This window comes from Hydra vulgaris, chromosome 09 (assembly GCF_038396675.1).
Source record: "Hydra vulgaris chromosome 09, alternate assembly HydraT2T_AEP".
Lineage (NCBI taxonomy): Eukaryota > Metazoa > Cnidaria > Hydrozoa > Anthoathecata > Hydridae > Hydra > Hydra vulgaris.
Window position 1 is genome coordinate 30,385,820 of NC_088928.1, and position 26,102 is coordinate 30,411,921.

At 27.2% G+C, this 26,102-nt stretch overlaps 1 protein-coding gene across 2 annotated transcripts in view; it reads right to left on the reverse strand.

Moving 5' to 3' along the window:
• LOC100206907 (FERM domain-containing protein 8) overlaps positions 1-26,102 on the reverse strand; it is a 78,079-nt gene that overhangs the window by 36,428 nt on the left and 15,549 nt on the right. Inside the window, exons 2-8 of one of the 2 annotated variants that reach the window (XM_065805285.1) lie at positions 23,788-24,057; positions 23,515-23,682; positions 16,719-16,820; positions 16,548-16,606; positions 16,390-16,428; positions 7,571-7,698; positions 4,953-5,129 (exon numbers count right to left, since the gene is read on the reverse strand). In XM_065805285.1, the coding sequence (XP_065661357.1) occupies positions 4,953-5,129; positions 7,571-7,698; positions 16,390-16,428; positions 16,548-16,606; positions 16,719-16,820; positions 23,515-23,682; positions 23,788-24,057 (943 nt within the window). The remainder of the gene's footprint in view (positions 1-4,952; positions 5,130-7,570; positions 7,699-16,389; positions 16,429-16,547; positions 16,607-16,718; positions 16,821-23,514; positions 23,683-23,787; positions 24,058-26,102) is intronic. The other variant, XM_065805286.1, reaches the window with a different exon arrangement.

The window sequence follows — 26,102 nt, forward strand, 5'->3', positions numbered from 1 at the left end:
TTTTATCTCTTACACAGTTGTATTTTTAAATGCCAGTAATTCAAGAACTGAAACATTGTTTAGTAACCCCTTCATTTTGCTCCCTGAAAATTATTATTTTATAACCCTCCATTATTATAACCCTCCATTATTATAACCACGCCATTATTCTTTGTCATTAAATAGTATCACAGTTAGTTTTTTTTTTTTATTAAATAGTATTGCAGACAAATATATCTGTATTAGTCTATTATCTGTAAATTATAAAATCTGTACAGTACAACTATGGTTGCCATCTCCAAATGAATACTAATTCATTTGGAGGTAGCAACCCTTGCTGTACTGTACAGATTTGATAATTTTTAAAAAATTTTAATGAAAAAGTTGTAATATTCAAAAAATAATGTTCTAAAACATCAGGCTACAAAAATTAAAACTAATAAAAGTTATTTACACTCCTTGCATGCCAATTCAATTGTTTCATTATAATTGATAATACAAGGAATACACGACCAGTTAGAACACTTTTCACATACAACCTATTTGCTGCTTGTAGCTTCATTCCAAAGGCTTCTGCAGAAAATACAAAGATGATTGATATGGTAGGGATTACAGCTGACAACAGGAAGACACTCAACAATCTGACTAGTAGACATTTTTGTTGTTTCGTTATATTTCTGAGACTGACATTTTTTAATTATTGTTCCCTTTTCTTTACTATCGAAAAGAGGCTTTAATCTATCTCTAAGCACACATAGCACTAATTTATTAATATCAAAAGATGCTTGTTTAAAGGCATTTTCTATGCTATCTAGTTTTTTGAGCAATACTCACTCATAAACTGTACAAGTTCAACTATAAGCCTCTGTTACTTTGCTTATTGCTCTTGGTCTACCAACAACACCAGCTTTATTTATTCCTTTTAATCTGCAAAAAATAGTTGTTTTAGGAATGTTATACCAAAAAGTGGCTTCTGAATATGACATCTTATTATTGATAGCCTTAATACAAAGTTTAATTTTTCTTTCGTGATCTTCATTTTTTTTTAATTTTTGACATTTTTTTATAAACAAACGTTAAGATAAACAAGACATTTAAAAATTCATTAAAAAAGTTAAAAGCATTTTTTAGTTTTTTTAAATCGTTGTTAATTACTTGCATGTAAAAACATCAACTTTTACAAAAAATAAAATGCATTTCAAAATCTGTTCGGAATTTAGGAAATATTTAAATTATGCAGAAAAGTACTGTTTTTTAAATATCTTACAAAGTATTGCTAATTTTTGACTTTTTTTTCTTCAGATAAATAATCACCATCAATTCTACAATGAACAGTATGCAAATCAATTTGCCTTTTTTAAGTTGGTTTTATATTATTGGTTTTTTAGGGTTTTAAAAAGTGTTTTACTTAAAATTAAATAACTTCATGGTATCAATACATATTTTAAAAATATTTTTTTATATTCTTATTACCCTTGTTTTCCAATTTATTAATAAGTTTCCTTTTAAAAATCCCAAAAAAATAAACAATGTAACAATAAGTGAACTAAAGCTGTTCAGAATTAGGGAAATCTACAGTATAATGCAGAAAGTAACAAGTGTCATTCAAACTGAAGCAGCTGTTGATTTTAGATCTATACGGAAGTGGTGTAGTGGTAAAGCGCTCGCTTCATAAGTGATGTGGTGGTTGATTTTAGATCAATGCGGTGTGCTGATCAATGCGATGTGTGATTTTAGATCAAGCGGTGTGCTGTTGATTTTAGATCAATGTGTTGAATTAAGATCAATGCGGTGTGCGATTTTAGATCAAGCAGTGTGCTGTTGATTTTAGATCAATGCGGAAGTGGTGTAGTGGTAAAGCGCTCGCTTCATAAGCGAGAGGTTCCGAGTTTGATCCCCACCACGCCGCTGGTAGTACCGCGCTTAACTTGTTTCTCCGTGCAGCGGCCTTGTTTGTCGAGGTTCGTGTTTCGAAGTTATAGAGTTGAGAGACGGTTATAACCACTATTAAGTAGCCTCCTCATCTGTAGTGGCCTTCTCGGCCTTGAGGAGGTGAATAACAAAAAAACAAAAACAAAAAAACATTGAAGTAAATCTGGCTGACTATTTTAAAGATGTAAAAAAGCCAAGTTAGACATCAATAAAGAGGTAGAAAAATATGCTAATACTGAAAAAGATCTAATAAGCTTAGCACCTTTGGTAGATGAATTTAATGTTATGTTAAGCTGAATGTTAATGTTTTGTTATGCTTAGCCATTTAACAGAAGAAAGGATAAAAAAAAGGCTTTTATTTTCACCACAGTACTAGCATACTCAATATTTGTACTGAGTGTTTAAAAAATATGCTAATAGCATTTTTAACTTTGTGTGAATGACCATTTGGAGAAAACTGTTGATACAGCAATATTTTGATAGTTACAACAAGTTTAACATACATAAAGTATCTGATTTTAAATGTATACATTTAAATTGATAATCTGATTTTAAATGTATACATTCTTAAAACTTACAAATCTAAACCGCGAATAACCAAATTTTAGCTGATTTAAAATGTTAACTAAACTACTTTTAAATAAAGTTAACTTTTTCTGCTTGATTTATTCTACACAGCTTTTTCAGAAAAAGAAGGAAAACCCCATTCTAAACTCTCAGTCAATGTAGCAGCATTCCTTTGTGGCAGCAGGCTATAATACAGATTTTATATATATATATATATATATATATATATATATATATATATATATATATATATATATATATATATATATATATATATATATATATATATATATATATATATATATATGTATATATATATAAAAAAATATATATATACATATATATATATATATATATATATATATATATATATATATATATATATATATATATATATATATATATATATATATATACATATATATATATATATATATATATATATATATATATATATATATATATATATATATATATATATATATATATATATATATATATATATATATATATGTAAATTATGTTAGTGTATTTTACAAATAGAGTGCTCAATGTTCTTAAAAAACAGAGCAATAATAAATTAGTAAAAAACGCTTATCTAACTTATTCTTCTATTTGATGTTTAACCATTGCTGGATCTTCAGGAAGAGTTCATACTCTTCCTGATGATCCAGCAATTGTTAAACTTCAAGTAGAAGAAAAAGTTAGATAAGTGTTTTTTACTAATTTATATATATATATATATATATATATATATATATATATATATAATATATATATATATATATATATATATATATATATATATATATATATATATATATATATATATATCAGACCTTGTTTTAAATTTAAAAAATGCTTAACGCAATAGCCTAATGTGAACTTGACGTCATAAAAATCTTTTTATATTTTAAAGACATTAACTTTTTTAAATTACTGCAATAATATTATTTACTGCAAAACAAGTTAAATATTATTTAATTTTGTTTTTATTATTACTAAGGGAATGTTTTTTTTAATATCAAATAATTAAATTTAATATTACATTTTTCAAAATGTTTGATATTATCAAAATTCTTTCTTTTCTCGACATTTGCATTATTGAATGAAAATATGTTAAATTTTTGAATTTTTAAATGGTTAATTTTTAAATTTTTAATTGTGCATTTGCAACTACAAATCATTTTTTATTTTAAAAAAATTAGCTAGTAACAAATAAAAAAATTACGTTAATTTATTTGCGTTATTAAAAAATTACGTTAATTTATTTACGCTATTTATTAAAAGTTTATTATTTTATCAACAACTTTGTTGTGAAAGCAAAGATTATTTATCCAAACATCGTTTATTTAAATAATTGCTGTATATATCATTTATTAAAAAATAATCGCTGCGATTTAACTTTCTTATTTATTATTTAACTTAATATTTAAATTTTAAATATTAAACAATATTTAGTTATATTTTTAAATAAAATAGACAGTTGAGTTTAACATAAGCATTAACTTTAATTTACTTAAATATATTTTTATAATCAAAATTAAATTTTTTTTTTTGATTAAAATAATATTATGTGGAATGGGGGTTAGGGGCACCGCCGCCCAATTTTTTTCCTAGAATAGGCCCAGTATATATATATATATATATATATATATATATATATATATATATATATATATATATATATATATATATATATATATATATATATATATATATATATATATATATATATATATATATATATATATATATCAGTCCTCAGAATTAGGGTCGGCATTCGGCAATGCCGACCTAAAAGTGTTTGGCAAAAAGTCGGCAAAAAATTGCTGACCTTGTTTCTATGATTTATGGTAAGATCTTTTTATCAAATTTTTTTTGGTGACCTCTAAAAGTCAGCAAATTATTGCTGAACTCATTTTTCCTAATTCCAAGGGTTGATAAATATATGTGTGTATTATACAAATAGAGTGCTCAATGTTCTTAAAAAACAGAGCAATACTAAATTAGTAAAAACACTTATCTATTTTTTTTTCTTCAACAGCATGTTTCTCCATCAGTAGGTTCATCAGGAAAAATGTCTAAACATCAAAAAGCTCAAATTATAGAAAATTTATTTCACAGGATTATATAACAATTATTTAACAATTATTTCACAGGATTTATAACAATTCCCAACTTCCTGTGAAATAATTTTTCTATAATTTGAACTTTTTGATGTTTAGACATTTTTCCTGATGAACCTACTAATTTTTATATATATATATATATATATATATATATATATATATATATATATATATATATATATATATATATATATATATATATATATATATATATATATATATATATATTTGTGTGTGTATCTACAAACTGGAAATCTACTACAACCTCTACTGATCATTTTTTCATGTAAATAATTAAAATTGTTGCAACACAGAAAAATGTCTTCAAGACAAATGTCTCACCCATAAAATGGTAAACTGCGACAATAGTTCAAAAATGTTCTTTCACATGTTTCCTGACATCTATCACTAACTTCTTTATATTGGGCAAAAAGACGGTGCTCAGCAGAAACATGAAAGTACTGGATAATTTTATTAGTACCAAATGCATATTGAGGCAAATACTTTGATAGTAAATTTCTGAAAACATAAAAAAACTTATTTTTACACAGAGATATTTTACATTAAGCTTTTTAATAGGAATTTAAATTTTTGATCAAGCAACAAAATTTTTATATTTTTTTTCTTCTAAAAACCAAAATTTTGCAAATTGTTTGATTAAATATTGTAAGTTATAATGTTGCAAAAAAAAAATTGATTGGCAACTTATATTATAATAATATTATAAGTTATAGATTAAAAGCGGGTCAAATGAAATAGTTTGGGCTAAATTTTTTTGAATTAAACAAAATATTAAATGCATACCAAAAAAAACTAACTTTTTTATTTTAGTCAAAAATGTTTGACAAAGCAAAACTTTAAATTTTGAATTTTTGCACTGATGCCATTCACTATTTTGAGTTGCTGAAGCTCAAAACATTATGACTTTTACATTTGACTTAGTTTGCTTTTTACACTTGACTTGGTTTGCTGCTGTTGTTGTTGTTGTTGGAGTCGCTGTTGTTGATTGATTTATCTGCTGCTCATTGTCAAAGTCAAGCTTATGTTGTTTCCTAGCTTGCTATACTGCTTTTTTGCTGTCAGCATCTTTCAATTTTTGAATATTTCATATTTTCTGAGACAAACCTTATTGCATTTTGGCATTTTTTTGCTTTTTTGTGTCAACATTTTGGGTGCAAAAAATTTGCTGCAAAGCTGCGGCAAATGATTGGGCTGATTGTATTTATTTTTTAACCTCTTTCTTAATTTCCTTTTAAATAACTGGAGTTATATTAAAGGTTGGATGCAGGAAAGTTGACTGTATGCTGATGTTAGATGTTGTTAAGGTAAATTCAGAAGGCAGTGGCTGAGATGGTGTAGCTAGTGGTGGTGGTGGCACTAGCATAGATTTTGGTTGTTGAGATGACAAAAGCTCAGGTTGAAATAAAAGTATTTTAAACACATTTTCAAATTGTAATTTAAATTAATCGATTTTCTTGATGTTAAGCAGAAACTATTTTGTATTTTGAAATTCAGTGATTTGCATCTAAAAACTTCACCAAAGCTAAAAACTTGCAATTCACTAAAACTTTTGACAAGTTGCTGAACTTTGTCTTTGCATAAAACTGTTGAAGTAATTTGCGCCAAACTCTTCTGACATGCTAATAAATACCAACATGGCAAGAACTCTCTTTGCAGTCTGTAGAAATACTTTGATATTATTTCTTGCAAGAAGTGCCTCTGAGTGATAAAATATTGCCAACAGCTCTGATACTTAACTTATGACTCCATTGGTTTATGAAAAGCTTGTACCAATCTTTCCTTGGTGTATCGTTGGAAAACAGATAAGATTGACCTTGGTGATGCAAATAGTCAGTAATTAAAGTGATGACATCATTGTAAGTTTTACCAAAGCCTAAATCAGATAATTTGATGAGTGTATCTACCAGAGTTAATTCAAAATGATACTGCAATTTTGTGTTTGAACCACTGCCATTGACATGCCTATATAGAGCTTCTGGTATGCTAAATGAATTAGCAGCTTGGTTGAGTCAAAGTTTGCCACCTTTTATTTTTGCCAGTGGTAGCGCAACTTGGTCTTCAGTGTATTTTTTTGCATGCAAGTTTTTTTGATGCATATTTTATATTAGAATATATTTGATAATAATCAATTTGATAGTTGAACGAGGAATTAATAAAGATTCATTGGTCAGTTTAGACATAATTAACTAATAAAAGCCCTATTTACCAATCAAATAACTGGGGTATTTCATTCAACCACACAGTTCACCATTTTTGTTTTTAACTGATAAATTTTTACAGGAAATAGCAAATTTAATTTTGAAAAAAAGACCGGCGTATAAAGTTATACATTATACAAGTATATGTTTTAAGCTCGATGCCAGCTAATTTCACTTTAAAGAGTTTAAAAAAAAAAAAAAATTAAGCGATTAAAATTTTGACTGTTAAAAAAAAAATATTTATTTTGTATTAAAATTTTATATCATCTTATTCAGATTAAATGATTATCTACAACATGATCAAAAAATATTAACAAAATTTTTATTCAATAAATAAGTTGGTGCAAAAGGATAAACATAAATATTTCATTCCTTTATTTATCCCATATTCTTTCATTCCTTTATTTATCCCATATTCTTTCATTCCTTTATTTATCCCATATTCTTTCATTCCTTTATTTATCCCATATTCTTTCATTCCTTTATTTATCCCATATTCTTTCATTCCTTTATTTATCCCATATTCTTTCATTCCTTTATTTATCCCATATTCTTTCATTCCTTTATTTATCCCATATTCTTTCATTCCTTTATTTATCCCATATTCTTTATTTCATTTCTACCCGCTTTTACTCTACTTCATTGTTAAAATGAATAAAAATAAGTAAAAATGAATAAAAATAAGTAAAAATCAACTTCAATAAGTAAAAATTAGGATTTTTAAAAAAAGGAAAAGTATACTTAAAATAGCCTGGCTTATGAACGCTTTCATCATATGGTCCTTCATCGATGCGCGCTAATATTCCACCCAACATTTCTGCATCAGATACTGGAATTGGATATCTTGCATTCAATATATTATGACGAGCCTTGAAAAAATGTTAAAGATTTGACAAAACAAAATTTATGTATTATAAAGGATGAACTTTTATACTTCGATTAATAAGACAACATAGTTATCATTTCTAATATAACTGCCCTGAACTAATCCATAACAATCTTAAAAATATATCTTTTATATATAAAATGTATATTTACGTTTTAAAATGTTTGTGTTACTATAACGTAATTAAATTTATAAAAAAACAAACATAACAAGTTAAACAATATTTTTAGTTTGTTTACAACAATACATTTAGTTAGTTTAGTATCCAACAATATTTTTAGTTTCTTTATATATATTTATAGCTTTAGTTTATTTAGTATCCAACAGTAATTCTTGTTTAGTATCTGACAGTTATTAATTATTATATATTAAACCTCAAGTGGAAAGAATAATAAAAATCTTGAAAGGAAAATCTTAATACTAAATCATGAGTAGTTTGCTATAAAAATTAATTGCAAGAAATTAAATTTATTGCATATATATACTGCTGAAAACTGATGAACTCTCTGAGGAATTTGATCTAGTATTAAAGTTTATTTAGTAATTAAAAATTGTATTTTTCTGTTCCCTGCGTGATTCCGCTTCAAACTTAATTTATTCTTTGATAACATTACTAATGTATACCATTTTTTTGTTGACAAAATATTTATATAGTTTAGAATTAAATGAGAGTAAATTGAAAATTTGCTCGTTATATTTTTATGAAAATAATAGACAAAACATATACAAGTCTGCGCTCATGCTTATTAGGAAAAGTGATAAGTTGAACTAATGATTGTAAATTGTGCTGATATGCATGAAAATTTGTAACAAGAATGAAGCTGACATTCTACTTAGGTTGGTAGAAAAGCTGGTTGAACTTTATTTATAAAGTTACAAAAAGATATTAAATAATTAGATATTTATATCACCTTAAATTGTATTTAATTATGAACATTTTAAGCACTTCTTGAAATTTTTTGTATTAAAAAAAAGTTGTTTAGTTTTTATTTTATTTTAAATGCGTTTAATTAATTAAAAACATAAATAAAAAAACGAAAAATGAAAATATTAAATATTTTTTACTGAAACCAGCATAAAAAATTTATCCCTGACCCATACTTAGCAAACCCAGCCATACTTTAAATTACCTATGATGGATTTAAAAAGAAGATATTTCTAACAGCAATTAGAGATCAGAAGCGAGTTATTTTGGGATCAGAAGACCGAGCATACAAAAGAAAAACTACACAGAAAATACAGAGAGAAAATTGAATTGACAAAAAGAATGGTTAATGGAAAAAAGAAAACAAAATCTTTCAGTAACAACGAGCACAAAACCTGAAACTTTAAGTCCTGAAGTAGACTTGCAATCTGCAGATGACTCTAGTGTTACATGCAGCTCAGACAATTCTGAAGATGAAGATTTTGAAAACCTAACTAAATCTGCTATGAAACCAAAAAACATCCAATCTGGTAAAAAAGGAGTAATTAAACTGGCTCTTCCGCACAATCCATTCAAAAGTGAAAAAATTTCAACAATGGCAGATCGTTTAAATTTATAAGCTGGTAAAAGAACAGCTTTCATGGCAGCTATAATTTCAGAGGGTGGCGCTGATTTGAAGTGTGTGACTTAATCAAAAACAAGCAACAGAACAGCAGCTAAAAAAACAATTGACTGCTCTACCTTCACACCCAGTTGGGTGGAAGGTAGAACAGTCAATTGTTGAACTAGTTTTTGATACTACAGCATCAAATTCTGGTTGGAAAAATGGTGCATGTGTACAATTGGAATCGATGCTAGACAAGAAGCTTTTCTATTTTGCTTTCAGTTTCATTTAGTGGAAAGAATTTTATGTTCTGCCTATGCAAAAGATTTTTGGTCCAACATCCAGTCCTGACAGTCCTGAGTTTAAAGAATTTAAGAAATCTTGGGAAACTATCGGAAATCGCTCAAAATTCAAAATTTAACATACCACTGATCGTCGTATTAAATAGCAGAAAGACAAAATTGTTAACATTTGAAGATTAAATGTTGACTTCAGCAAAAAATTCTTAATTATGATCAAGATAAAATGGAGAAACTACATTGTATTTACATGTTTAACACACTCTTCTACATAAAGGCGTGACTAGTCACCTCTTCTCCAGCCAATGCACCATCAAATAATCTCTAGTTGTGGCATGATCTACACATGTTCAAGAAAATTGACCAAGTGGTTGGTGAAGCAACTAATTTTTTTTAACTTTTTCTTTTTTTTTTGCAAATTTGGTGCCAAAAGTGGTAAAAAAACAAATAGCCACTGGAAAAAGGAGTACCAGTTTTTCCACAGTTGATTTTATCCACAAAATTAGTACAATTGAATGGCAAGAAGTCATGGCTCCTGTTCAACCTGCTCGGAATTAAAACTGCCTGGTTACATTTGCCGCCAGCACAGAGGGAAACAAGTAGCGATTTTCAAGTATTTATGTTTATTCATCATACCAAAGTTGTTAATGATCTTGCCGAAAAGGCCATGAAACTTATCACAGACTTTGCAAACACTTTAACTAAAGATGAAATACAGAAACAATATTTGTTACAAACTATTAAAATACAGACACAAAGTACTGGATTTTAAAAAACAAACCCTGGGAAACATTTAAAATTACTAACTATTTTTTCCCTTAAAGGCATCAATACTAATTTAGCACAATTAAACCTTGTAATATCACTATTTTCATTATTTTCATTGTTTAAATTTAGATATCAACAGTCTTAATTTTGAATAATTTTTTTTTGTTATATTTTCAATGTTACAATTTTTTCGTAGCATTTTCAATGTTAAATAATATGAGAAACATTTTCTTTGTGTTGGCAAGGCTTAGAGTTGTTTCTAAATTCTGAAGTATGCTTTTCCTTGTATTTGATGCTGAAAGGAATGGGAAAATATCCAGGGAGCTGAAAAATTTTGACTTAAAATTTTCCAAAGCACCCTAATATATATGGGCAATTCCACGGTGGAAAATGTAAAAGTAGTCAAATTTTAAACAAGTGAATACACTGCACAACAAATTTTTATGAAAGTCTTGCTTCCTGAAAAGTTTTAGGTGATTGTGACAGGTGCCTATAGGGTATGCACAAATATAGTTTTTGTTTTACTGCATCACATAGGAACTCTAAGAAATAGACATTTATATGTTTACCTATCTAATCACGCTTATGTTCCGCATGAGCCATTAGTTCAAAAGAATTAAAAATGTTTTGCTCCTGATTTTCTTTTGTATTCAACTACTGGTACATCATGTTCCAGTGTCCAACAGTAGTCAGCAAGCATTGATGGATTCTAGTTGCCCTGGTATCATTTCTCCATTGTAGCAATGTCCTGGTGAAACTGCTCACCGTGTTTATCACTGACAGCACCGAAATTCACGGGGAAGAAGTCCAAGTGCGAGTGAAGGAAATGAACCTTGAGTGACATGTTGCACTTCATTTTCTGGTATGAGCGGATAAGTTTGTCTACAACTTCAATGTAGTTTGGCGCTCTGTAATTGCCCAGGAAATTGTCAACAACCTGGCCAACTAACAGCTCTTCAAACTGCTTGTCACTCATAACATGTCTGATCTGGGGACCAACAAAAATGCCTTCTTTGATCTTCACATCACTTATTCTTGGAAACATCTGTCTTAAATAGCAGAAACCTTCACCTTCCTTGTTCAGTGCTTTCACAAAATTCTTCATGAGTCCAAGTTTTATGTGTAGAGGAGGCAAAAATATCTTTGCTGGCTCGACAAGTGGTTCGTGTGCAACATTTTTCTGTCCTGGAACTAACTTTTTGCTCTGTCGACAATAATGTGACTCTTTAGCACAGCTGTCCCATTCACAGATGAAACAACAGTACTTGGTATAGCCAAGCTGCAGTCCCAGTAACAGAGCAAAGACTTTCAGATCTCCACAGATATTCCAGTTGTAACTGCTATACTTGATGTGCTTGAGCAACAGTTCCATATTCTCATATGTTTCTTTCATGTGTATCTCGTAGCCAACAGGTACTGACGGATAAACGTTGCCATTGTGTAGTAGAACAGCAATCAGGCTTAGCATTGACGAATCAATGAAGAGACGTCACTCTTCTGGATTGTGATCACAACCCAAGGCCTAGAATAATCCAAATGTCAATGTTACAACAGAAACAGAGACTGTCGACTTGAGCAAAAATTTGGTGATATCATGGTGCCGGCTTCTGAACATAGAAATTTTCGTACCTGGTGACAGCACACACCATCCCTGCAACCTGGAACCCAGCAACTCAGCTTTTGCTTTTGACAGACCCAAATCTCTAACCAAATCATTCAATTCTGACTGTGTTATTAGATATGAATCACCTGATGAGCAAGGTTCAAAATCTGGGTCAATGTCACTGTCAGTTACCTGCACTAGAGTTTCTTCATCTGGTTCATCTAAGGTCCAATCCTCTGGTGGTTTTGGAATTGGGAGACTGTCATCATGTGGCACAGGTCTCCTTGCTGAAGGCAAATTAGGATATTCAATTGACTTCTTGTTTTTAGAAGAGAAACCAGATATATTAGTCAAACAAAAATAACAGTCCATCACATGGTCTTTTTGTTCTCGCCAGATCATCAGAACAGCAAACGGCATACTCTTATGAGTGCCTCTGAGCCAGGCTCTTAGATTGACACTGCATGTTGTACAGCAAATGTGAGGCGCCCATTCCTTGTCTTGGTCACCAATTTTGCAGCCAAAATACAGATAATAAGCTTTCTTCACAAGAGCAGTTATAGAACGTCTCTGAGACGTAAGTGTATATTTGCCACAGATATAGCAGAATGTATCGTGGCTGTTACAACATTGACAAGACATATCGCCAGACAGAAAAATGGCTATAGCATTAAATTTACTTACTGTTATATTGATACAGACACTGTACTTTACTATAATGATGCACACACACACACACACACACACACACACACACAAACACAAACACTAGCTGCACAAACTGTTGCTGACAAGTCACTAACTGGAGTGAGATGTTTGGATATAAATTTAAGCAAAAACTTAGATAAAATTGAAGATTTCTCTTAAACGGTACATGATACGTAAATCTTGATGTGATATTTATGATCAGCACCCAAAAATCTTTAAGAAACATCTAACAGTGTTCAAGAAGCAAAATATGTGTTGTGCGGTGATATTGATGCAGACACATGAAAGTTTAAGACATACCTTTAGTATTAAAATTAATTTATTATATATAAGTCATTTTTATGCTTCTGAAAGTTACAGTTTTGCTCATTGTCGCATGATTAAAAAAGTGTCTTTGTAAAATGTTATTTTAACCATGAATTTATATGCATGACTCGAATTAATTTAGTGTCAAAATGGAGCTAACATGTTCAATTTGTTGTTAGTCAGATTTTATACTTTATAAAACATATATATTTCAAGATAACAAAAGAGCTTTTGCAGTTTTCATGTAATGTAAGTTAACAAAAACATGATAAAGTTTTGTTTTTTCTAAAATTTAGTTAAAAACCTTTTTTAATATATCATTAAAATTTTTTAATGATATATGCGAAAGAACATTAAATCTTATGTTTTTACATTTTGAATAACAATGCTTAGTTAAATGCTTCAGGGTTGGAAAAAACCCAGGTTTTTTTAAAAAGACCCAGCCCACTGGTTTTTTTTGGGTTTTTTTAAAAATAGCTTTTTTTGCTTAGAAAATGAAAGACATAATACCTATTTTGCATTCAAACTATCTTTAAACATTGATCAGATTCAGTATCATCACAGGAACTCCTGTTATTGTGAAATGATTTGTAAATATTCACAAGTTTCATTGCCTTATCTGCACCAAGACGATTCCTGATCTTCGATCAGACAAATCCAAAGGTTGAAAACCATCTCTCAATTGAGGCTAAGCTAGCAGGACAGGAGTGTAGAGAAGCTAAAAAGCTGCAGAAATTGGCAGAAACCTCTTTATCCCTGATTTGAGATCTAGTAACCTTTCCTTTCATGATGTTCCACCATTCTGATGGAGAGATAACCTTTAGTGATTCTGAGAACATTTGCTTGGGGAACACCTCCCTGTCCTTCAAGTTAAACTTGTACAGTAAACCCAAGAAATCAGGGTTCCTGTCCTCTAACCATTGTTCTGCACTGTTTTCATTATCATTATCAATGAAGCTTTTGTAATCATCTACATAGCGATGGTCAGTTATATAGGCCAAAATATGAAAGGGTTGTACAGCATCTTGAAATCTCTTCTTTATTGCATCATAGTATATGGATAGCTCTTCATCCTTTATCAATGAATACCAGATATGAACTGCGTCAGAGAGATGACAAGAATCACTCTGCATCTTGTCAATCCCCAATTTTTTCATTTGACTAAGAAGACGACTTGCCTCACATTTAATGGCTATATTCTCAATTATTCTTCCAATATTGGCTGGAAAATCTTCCATCTTCTCTCCATAGATCTCCACATAGAAGTTATAATTTTTCTGGTATGTCTCAATGCAGGCAACTTGAGAGTTCCAGCGTGTTTCATTTGGCAGCTGAGGCATACATCCACTTTTTTCCTTTAACAAACCATGGGCCATATGCACATTTCTAAAATATTTCTGAACTTCCACAACCTGTTTTAGAATTGTTGAAAAAGAATTGCAAATGTCTTTCTGTAGCAAATTCATATAGTGTGCATTACAGCCATATGTTAACATATCAGGATACTCTTGTTTGATCAGCTCTTTCATTTTCTTCATCTTAGCTTCATTGTCAGTGCAAACAGCAAATACAAACTTATTATAATCATTTTTTATGTCAACTATGTTGTACAGATAACTCTTTTTTCCATCATAAAATGAGTGAGCAATTTTTATATTGGGTCATTCTGAATACTAGACCATCCATCTTGACAAATTACCAACGTGTTTTTGGTTTCCAGTTCGTTCTTTATCCCAGCTGACAGATCATCATAGAATTCATTTAATAGATCTCCACCCAGTTTCTTTCTTGGGTGGGACATACTTGGTGGGACATACCCAGGACGAAGAAGAGAGCAAAGTTTCTGAAACTCACAATTTTCCACTGAATTAAAAGACATGTTAGAGCTAAAAAAAAACAGGGCAACTTGCTTGTCTATGGCATCTTTCTGATCATTTGATGTTCTAACTACAAAGTTATTTAAGTTACTACTTTTAAACCTTTTTGCAGGTGTGGAGCTGGACATAATAGATCCTTCGGAAATTGAAGTATCTGACTCATTTGACAAGAGGCTAATATTGCTCATTGAGCTTCCAGGTCTTGGTTCTTGTTCATCAGTGTCCTTCTTTCTCTCTTTACACTTCTCCAAATGAATACAAACTCTTTCAATTTCTCCAAATGAATGCGAACTCTTTAATTTTTTCCACTAATCTTCTCTGAACAATGGTCACACTGAACACTATTTTTGTCCCCTTCTATCTCACTGACCTCCTTCCACTCCCATCCTTTCTTCCTTCCACTTCCGAATGGCATTCTTATAAAGATTTTTTTCTGAAAAATACACATTGCATCGAAATATGCAAGTTAAATATACTTAATGCTACACAAATAATAATACTGTTTGAATAAAAGTTTCTTGAGTAATTTTTAAGATAGAACACAGGCCTGACTTTGATATGGTTGATGAAAACCACTGAGATCACTGAAAGTATATTGTAAAAAATACTAAGACTATTTTTTCAGAAATATTTCAAAAAAATCATGTCTTTTAAAAATTTTGATTCTTATTAAATACTATATTCTGATCATATCCATATCCTCTTTTCAATAATAATTACCTTTTAATTAGTCATAATTATGTTTAAATGTTTTCTGAAATAAATAAATCATAGAAATAAACCAAGCAAAAAGAATCCTTTAAATAAGATATTATTTTAAAAAAACCCAAAAAAACCCGGGTTTTTTTTGGTTTTTTTAACTGGATTTTTTTGGGTGGATTTTTTAATGCCAACCCTGAAATGCTTAGTTTAAATTTGTGTAACATAAGTTAAACTGCATGCATTAACTAAAGTTCTTTATTATTATTATTTTTTTTAACTTTTTCATTAAGCTTTTGTTGCTAATGCATCATAAGAATTACATAATGAACACTTACGCCATTATGTAATTCTTATGGCTTTTAAACATATTTTGAAGAATTTGTAATTAAGCTATCTTTATATTATTGAGCAATAATTTTTTAAATACATGAAGAAACATAGAAAACTTGACACTGGCTGTTCTGAAAAAATTAAAATATTAAAAATTCAAGAACAACAAGCAACACAAACAAGCAGCAATACCAAGGACAGCAAAGATGATATACACAAAATCTTTGTAAATTAAAAATTTAATATAATTTATCTTACTTGTCATAATAATTAATCTATTAGTAGTAGTATTACTGTATTAGTTTGTATTTTTTGTTATTAAAGATTTGTTGTTGAAAAAAAAAATTGAACAAGTTGGTTGTTGAAAAAAAAGAAAGAAGTTATTTATAAGTTGAAAAAGATGTTATAATATTTTTTGTTGAAGAAAAAAAATTAAACATAAAGTTTTAAAAGATTAAAATATCAAAAACCTAGTTTAAATAGAGTTTTAAAAGATTGAAATATCAAAAATCTAGTTTAAATAGAGTTTTAAAAGATTGAAATATCACAAACCTCTTCAAATAATCTTTTTGTCACCACATCATCGGAAACCTGTAATGTAAACAAAATTTTGAAATTAATATAAATTGAAATTTAAAATAATAATAAAACTAAGCAAATTTAAAAAAAAAATAAACAAAAAAAGTGGTTTCCATTGAGAAAATCTCAACCTTTTCTTCATCTTTTTCATTAAGAAAAGAACTTCTTTGAAAAACCAAAACAGGTTCATCTGAAAATATGTTAATTATAAAGTAATAAAAATTAATTTATTCAAAAAAAAAAAAAAGAACATGATTGCAAAAAACAGTTTTCTTCTTTCTGAACTTCTAAAAAACAATCACCTAGAATAGCCTCTTGTTCTTCACAGTAAGAAAACGAAATCAATAAGTCATGCCACTGTTTACGAAGCAAGAAAGGGATGTGACGATCTTTTAACTGCAGCTCTACAAGAATAAAAGAAATGAAAATGCTTCTTTTTGACTTTAGAAAGTATAAATTACAATAGCCCCATTTTTACAAAAAAATGAAAAAAAAATTCTTTTTAGCCATAAAATCTGCTGTTAAATGCTGAATTATTTCAAAAATGATAAAGTTAAAAAAAATGTAAATGAAAGAGAAAAAAATTTAAAAGTTAACATAAAAAAACTTAATTAAAATAATCTTTTTTTGGGCAATGTTACAGCATTCTTTTTTTCCACAAAATTCTTTTTTTAATGACGCAGTTAAAACTTATAAAATATATACCGCTGACAACAGTTGAGGGGAAAATCTGTTATTTAACTTACAACTAATAGTTTTGAAGAATAATTTCAAATTATTCTTGTGTTATAATCTATTAATTTTTTGACGATAAAAAAAGACGTTATTTGAATAAGAAATTATAAAAATATATATATTTAATAATTATTAATTAACTTACAAAAAAAATTAATTATTAAAAAAATATCAAGAAATATAAAAACCGTTCATCATAAATATTAAGTTAAGAGCATTTTAAATACATATGAAAACAATGAAAGCAAAAAATTTTAGCCACAAATTTATTCTTCAATACTATTATAAGAACTTATTAAGCACTTGCATTTTTGTTTAGTTGCATTTTTTTTACCTTTAAGAGTTTAAAAAAAATGGCAATCTGGCGCAAATAAAAAACTAGAAGTTGAGAAGTATAAAAAACTACATTGTTGAAGTAGTATAAATATGCTGTTGTAGATACTACTTTAAACACTGACAAATGAAAGTCATATAACAAATAGAAAGCTTTTTATAAACACAGTCTTCTGCAATTTTCAAATTTCAAGATCACTCTCGCGGCACTGACCCTGAGCGCGCATAATTGCGCTCGATGACAACATATTATAATTTTACGAGCGTGATATAACACGCTTGGCGATTTTCTTCATCACAAGCCCTGCAACCACCAGTACCACTATGCTTTCACATGATGTATGTAAACCCTCAAAAACATTTATATTCAATATGCCTAAAATGCTTATTGGGGTATAAGTATTAAAACATACAAAAAAAGGAACAGAAAGGATGACCAAAACTCTAATATCTTTCCTACAATTTCTTTATCATGAATACCAATCTCCCAGGCTTAGAAAATCATGGATACCAATTTCCCAGGCTTAGAAAATCATGGATACCAGGCTTAGAAAAATGTTTAGAAAAGCTGGTTACAGAACTGTTTTTAAATCAAATGTCAACTTAAAAATGCCATTAACATCTAGAAATAAATCAAAATTACCATAGTACAGCCAACAAGGAACCAATTAAGTGCAAATGCTCCAAAATGTATGTTAGCGAATCAAAATTTTGAATATGAATAACCGTTCAACAACACCAGAAATGTTTGATTGTAGGCAAGTTAAACCAATCTGCATTAGCTATGCATAAAGTAAATTGCAATGAGGAAATTGAATGGGAAATGGGAAAAAGCAAAAACACTCAAAGTAGAGGCAAAAAAATTTGATAGAAAAGTCTGTGAAGCCTTGGAGGTACAAAAACATCAATGTTCTCCGAAGTATGGTGTAATAATCTAGACAATGGACAATATGTAATTACAATTTTGTAATTATATTACATGCTCATGATACCGATGCCTATAATCCAGCAAAAATATATATATATAAATATATATATGTATGTATATATATGTGTATGTATATATATATATATATATATATATATATATATATATATATATATATATATATATATATATATATATATATATATATATATATGTATGTATGTGTGCATATATATATATATATATATATATTATATATATATATATATATGTATGTATGTGTGCATATATATATATATATATATATATATATATATATATATATATATATATATATGTATATATATATATATATATATATATATATATATATATATATATATATACGTTTATCAAAAAAAAATTCTTCAAATGTGTATCATGTTGGGTCTCAAATGAAGCAAAATTATATCAAACTTTTAAAAATAATAACTATATTATATAAAAATATGTTAGACTTGACAGCATAAAAATGAAGTTCATTAATTAAAAAAGAAAAAAGTGCATGTTATCAAGTTTTTTTTACAATTTTTTATTCAATGAAGTTTTTTATAATATAATATCATTTTTGAAATTTTTATACGATTATGCTTTATTTGAGACCCAATATTATACACTTTTATCTGATAATATTAGGAACTTATTAAATGATCAAGGGTTTTGAGGACCTCTGAATATATTTATTACTCAAAAAATTTTTAAATCCTATGTTTTTTTATCATATAGTCTACATTGAGGGGGTGGCAGCATATATTTTTCAAAAATGTTGTTTTTTAGGACACCCAATATATATATATATATATATATATATATGTATATATATATATGTATATATATATATATATATATATATATATATATATATATATATATATATATATATATATATATATACGACAAAATAGGCAATAGCAAAAAATGCAATAAAAAAGATATTGAATTATTTTACAAAAAGTTAACAACTTATACAATGGTAACTTATGTGAAAAGAGATATCTTAAAATGGTTTAATTGTTTGTTCATATCTGGATTTTTCTTCAATAAACAAACTTTCCTTAACTTTAAGCTCAAATTCATTGGAAGCAGAATCCAATATTAAAAAAGTCATTATTATAATTATCAGTGTTTTGTAGTGGTTAAACTTCTTGCCACCTCAAAATACGAATGATTGATTGAACACTACAGGAGAAACAAAACTCCCAAACATACAAACATCCACATGCTAACAATAATTGTAGTGATAATTATAATAAGAAAAATCCAGATATGAACAAACAGCTGAACCATTTCAGGATATCTATTTTTACATAATCAAGCCTTTCCAGGAAGTGTGTGCGGTTACACAATTTGTCCACTCACATTTAAAACAAAATATTTAGATACACTGACCGCGGCACTTCGCCTCTTTTAACTTTTAAAAGTGTTCAATAATTTGGGGTAAAAAACTAAATTTGTCTACTGAGAAAAAAAAACAAATACTAAAACAAGGAAACAAAGTTATAACAAAATTTTTAGAAAAATTTAATAACTAAAAAAAAAAAATTTTTTATAAAAGTTTTTATACAACTTTTGTAATTTTTTTAGTTTGGTTGTTATTTTTAGCTACTGAATTTGATACGCCAGCTGAGAACCAGAGGCCGTATGTCCATTTTTTTGTATTTCTAAGAAAATCAAGTTTTAAAGTTTAGTTTGCAAAGACTTTCTGCTAAAATGTCAGACTAATTTTTTAAATATTTTTTAAAGACTTCTTAAGACAAGATTTATTGGAGACATACCCTATTGATTGTTGAATATTTATTGAAAATAAACAGAAAAACAAAACAAAATGTGGACATACAACCCCTTGGTTCTTGGATGACAACAATTAAAGGAAAAAAACATAACTTATAACAATTTTACAACAACTTTACACGTTTATTATACTATTATATATTATATTATATACTGAATTATTATATATTAAATTATATTTATTATATTTTTTCTCTTCAAAGCTCCCCTATTATTACGTTGCAATAAATAAATAAATGAATAGCAAAAATTAAATAAATGAATAGCATAGTTTCTTTTATAAATATATTTATCAAAGTTGATGCCTGTCTGAAAATACTTCCTTTCTAACGTTAATATAGAGATATTTTATATTAGAAAGTTAATACTAGAGATTATAAACATAACAATCACTCTGTTTGAAAAAAATGTATTTAAAGAATTTTTAAAAAGTTTTAAATAGACTCGTAAAAATTTCATTAAAAAAGTAAATTAACAATGCACTAGCCCACAAGCTTTTGGAGCATCATCAATAACAATAACACAATAACAATAGTTCAATCAATAACAATAGTTCATCAGAAAATAAACTATCAGGTTTAAAAGCACAATTTAAAGAATCAAAGAAATAGTGCAGACTATTTCAATGGGGGTAGAGAAAATAACCAAATATTTTATATTTGAACATTAATATTATTGACTTTTCATTATTTTACATGAAAAACTTGTTAAAAAATAAAAAATAAATTTTTACAAACAAATAGTAATTATTTTTCTCACTTTCCTGTGCGCATTGATAAAAACAGTAAAGTTTAGCCTAAAAATTAAAAAAACAAAGTATTTCCTTAATATACTGACTGACAAAAGTCATGAATAAAGTATATCAAAAAACGTTTTTGTTTTCGTTTTATTTTTATCTACTTTTGTCTTTGACTTGTATTAATTTTGGCAGTGGTAAATAACAAACGCCCTTGAAAAAAAGAAAATAAAAACAGTAAAATATTTAGGTATATTTTTTTTTTGACAAAATTTTTCTTTTTTTAATTTTCAATTTTTTGAAAATTGTTTTTTTTGGATTTCCTATTTTGTATAGTTTTCTTTGAATATTGCTGGTTTATTTTCTGTAGTTTTATATAGCTTTATTTTGCTGAAAAATCTTAAAACACTTACTATATAAAAACATGATCAAGTTGTATAGAAAAGTTATTTTAAACATGGATCCCATTTCAAATAACCTATCACTATTTTAGTGTGATATCATGATGTTTTATACTTACCCTAGTAAAAAATTTCAATGACTGAAACTTAGTAATATATAAGTGTATGAACATCAACTAATTAATTTGGGTATCAACATATAAAAAATTAATTTGGGAGGGGTAGGTAGTACCAACATATGAAGAATTAATTTAGAATGGGTTAGATAGTAACTTCATATTAAAAATAAATTTGGGATGTAGTAGGTAGTATCAACCAGAGGTGCACACTCACCCAACAGTACCAGACAACTGAATTTTGTGAAGGGTGACTAAAAATATAACTTTGATGTAATTAAGGTGCCCGAAACCGTGACGATTGTCACTGTGTCAAAAGTCACTGTGTCAAAAGTCACTGTGTCAAAAGTCACTGTGTCAAAAGTCACTGTGTCAAAAGTCACTGTGTCAAAAGTCACTGTGTCAAAAGTCACTGTGTCAAAAGTCACTGTGTTAAAAGTCACTGTGTCAAAAGTCACTGTGTCAAAAGTCACTGTGTCAAAGTTTGTTTTCTGCATTTTCTATTACTAAATAGAACATAAGAAATCTGTACGAGCATTTAAATGTATTTAATAAAATACTTCTTAAATAAAAACTAAAAAGTTTTATCGCTTAAACAAAAATAGTATTTTATTATAATTTTTTTAAACATTTAATTTAAGGATTTAGAGATAAAGTAATTTAGAGATAAATAAAGAATTAAATTTGCTAAAAAAAACTTTTTTTTTAGAATATTTAAAAAATTAGGTTGTTAGAGATTTAACCGCAACTAAGAATTATTTAGGGAAACAAATTGTTTTATAAAAAAACGAAAATTAATTTTAATAGACTTATTATTTTTTTTTTTTTTTAAATTAAATACTTTAAATTAAATCTTATTTTAAAAATTTAAATTTTTAAAGTTTTGAAGAAATGTGAAATAGTTGAATGTAAAATTTAGTTTCTAATGAATGCAATAAAGTTTTGCAATTTTTTTCTAATCATCTGCTAACTAATTCATTCCATAAATTACAAGTCTCTCCATCATAGATTATCATAGATTATCATAAGGGAAAAGAAATTAAAAACTTTTCTCTTTTGTTTAAGAAAAATTAAAAACATTTTCCTTTGTTTAAGAGAATTTTTTTCACTAATGTATTTTTTGTTTCTTATTAATTCAATATCGTGTAAAGTTCTTTTGATGTAATACGTTAAAGAAAATAAATTACGCTTACAAATATATTTTTGTAATTGATAAAATCTATTTATAATTTCTTTGTAATCTTTATTAAAAATACTACATTAAATACATAAAAATTAAAATAAATAAATTGTGATAAACAAACAAAAGATTATGTTAAGTTTTAAGAAATAAATTATAAGGAAATATAATCTTTTTCAAATACTGAATTTAGATTCTGTCATTAACTTTTTGTTAAATAAGTTTAAATAATTTTTAGCGAAGTTTAAAATTAAAGTTAATTACAAAACAATAGTTTTATTTACTATTGCGAAAAACCCACTAAATGCAAACATTTTTATCAAAAATAGCGATGAGCAACTCAAAAAGTCGGCCAGCGACCAAAATTAATCAATTGGTTAACTTCAGTAGCCCTACCAAAAGTCTGAGTGTATACTCTTGATCAACATATGAAAAAATATTTTGGACAGGTATGTCAACATATAAAAAAGATTTATGGCAACAATACCAACAAAGTTTTTTCATTGTTTTTTTGATGATTGAAAATGCACACTTGAAACACAAAAAAACATACAATAGCCCCATGTGTTGATGCAAATATGTTTACAAAATCCCCATGTTTTGATACAAATATGCATACAAAATCCACGTGTTGATACAAATATGCATACAAATTCCCCATGTGTTGATACAAAAAAGCATACAAATTCCAGTTTAAGCAATAAATGATTATGTGAAATAGATTACTTCATTAAAATAAATACATCCAATAAATTAAGTAAATATTATTTAAACATAAAAACATGTAAGTTAATTAAAAATAAATTAAAACCCTACCAAGATATTAAATTAAAACCTACCAAGATGTTGAGATATTAACCAAATAGCAAAAAAATGTTTAGCATTATCAGGAATTTTCAATTTTTCTATCATCATTGTTTTAATTTCACCAGCAGTAGTTAATTTTCCTTTCTCAAGATAAAGTTTATAATCTGTACCTTCTTTCAAAAATACTACCACATGTATTGCTGAAAAGAAATTTATTTTTTGCTAAAACACATTGAACAAATTTAAAAATAAATAAATTAACAAAACTAAATTTTTTAACAAAAAAAAAAAAAAAAATTTTTTACGCTTTGGAGTACACTGCCCAGGTGTGCTAGGACTAAAACTACTACCAGCACTTTGTCGATAAACACCAGATTCAATTTTCAAACTTAAATTTGCACGGTTTATTTTTGCTTTATTGATTAAGGTATTTTTTAAATGTTTTGTAAAATGTGCAGGATTTTTTTGAAGCAATAAATCTTTTTCTTCATCAGACTTTGTAATATCCACTACAGCTAAACTATCACTGGTGACATCAACATCATTGCCCAAAAGATGATCTGATTCTTGTTTTGCTAAAAAAAATAATATAAACAATTTTATTTGTTGGTAAAATAACATTTAGTTTGTTTAAAGAACAAGGTATATAATTTTTTTGAAACTTTACAACATTAAAACTTATAACATACTAAAATTCAAAATAACACAAATATCTTTGAAAACAATTATTTTTAGACAAAATAAAGTTTTGATGAGGTTTAGGCTTTAAAATTTTTTATATACAAACTAGAACAGCAAATATTGAACAATTAAATAAAATGGTGACAAATGCAAGTTAAAAAGAACAAGGCAGGTCCTTATTATAAATTAAACATTCTTCAAAACTTTGTTTCAAAGCAGATATCCTTACTATTATTTAAACATTCTACAATACTTTGCTTCAAAGCAGATATCCTAAATTAATGCTACCAGACACAGATTATTTACAAAAGAGACGCCATAATAGAAAAGTGCTTTTAGGTTAAAATCGATCAGAAGAACCTCATTTAAGAACACTTGAAGAGTTTAAAACATTTTCTAAAAAATCATCAATAATTACACAACCACATGATCTCTCTTCTGTCTAATCTTTACGAAGGAATTAAAAGTAATGTCAAAAAACTAATGTCTAATGATGTATAAGACGTGGAAAAAACTTATTAGTTAGTGGCATAAAATTGACTATAAATTGGATAAGTCATTAAGTACAAGAATATTTAAAGCGGTTATTGCTGTTAAGGGTCATTAAAAGACAAGTAAATTATAAACTAATCTAATGGGACTTAATAATTTAATTTTAATTTTTTAAAAAATTTAATATTAATTTTTTTGTAAACTTAATAAATGGTACTTAATGGCTGATGATTGCCAATAGGCATGAAACTTTAAGTTATATATATATATATATATATATATATATATATATATATATATATATATATATATATATATATATATATATATATATATATATATATATACATATATATATACTTCTATAAATTGTTGGCTTTGAGAGTACGGAAGGAATAGCAAACTTAAACTGACTTTAATTTTTTTTTTTAATGCAGAATGTGTTTATTTTTATTTGTTAAATGTTTTATACTTTTGTTATTCAATTCAATTTGTTTTTTTTTATTGCTTTTTGCTTTTGTTTTATCGATTTAGGGATTGACAAAGCAGCATGTGAGGAGTGTAAACACTAGTGGTGTACCGATAGCACTTTTTTAGCCAATGCAATTGGATGGGAAAAGGCAGATACCGATGCCAATACTGATGAATTTACTAAGTATTAAAATTTTGAAAATATAAAACAATAGTAAACAAATACTTGGACCCAAATCAGACCCAAACCATTATTTTAAAAGATATTAGAAAAACTCAGTTAAAAAAAATACACATTTTTTAGTTATTTTTACTATGAAAAGAAAACTTTCAAAAAATTTAATACAATTTTAGAGGAACGTTTTTTAATTCAATTTAAAAAAAAAATGGTACTATCATAAGCAATTTACTTAAAATTCTTAACTAATTTATTAGTAATTTAGATGTCTAAACAACATCCATATGTTGTTTAGATATCTAAATTATTTTTAGATAACTAAGTTGTTTTTAGAATAATTTTATTTTGTTATGTTCAGTCCCCACCATGTCCCTGGTAGTACTGCACTCAACTTGTTTCTCCGCGCAGCAGCCTTGTTTGTAGAGGTTTGTGTTTCAGAGTTATAAATTTGAGAGGGTTGTAACCAAAACTAAAGCAGCCTCCTCAATTGCAATGGTTTTTGTGGCCTTGGGCAGGTAAATTGAAATAAAAAAATAAAACATATAAATATAGTAGGCTATACTTGAACACATAGATAACAATGCTTAAATAGGTTACTTTTAAGAATAACAATAGAACAACACAAAATAAAATTATTCTAAAAACAACATTATTGAAGTAAAAGTATAAGTACATTCAGTTAAATTAAAGCTTGTAAACATTATCTTAAAAATAAACAATATTGCCTGTAAACAAAGTCAAAAAAAAATTTATCAAAAAAATTCATAGTAATGCATAAATTTTAGTTTATTTATTATT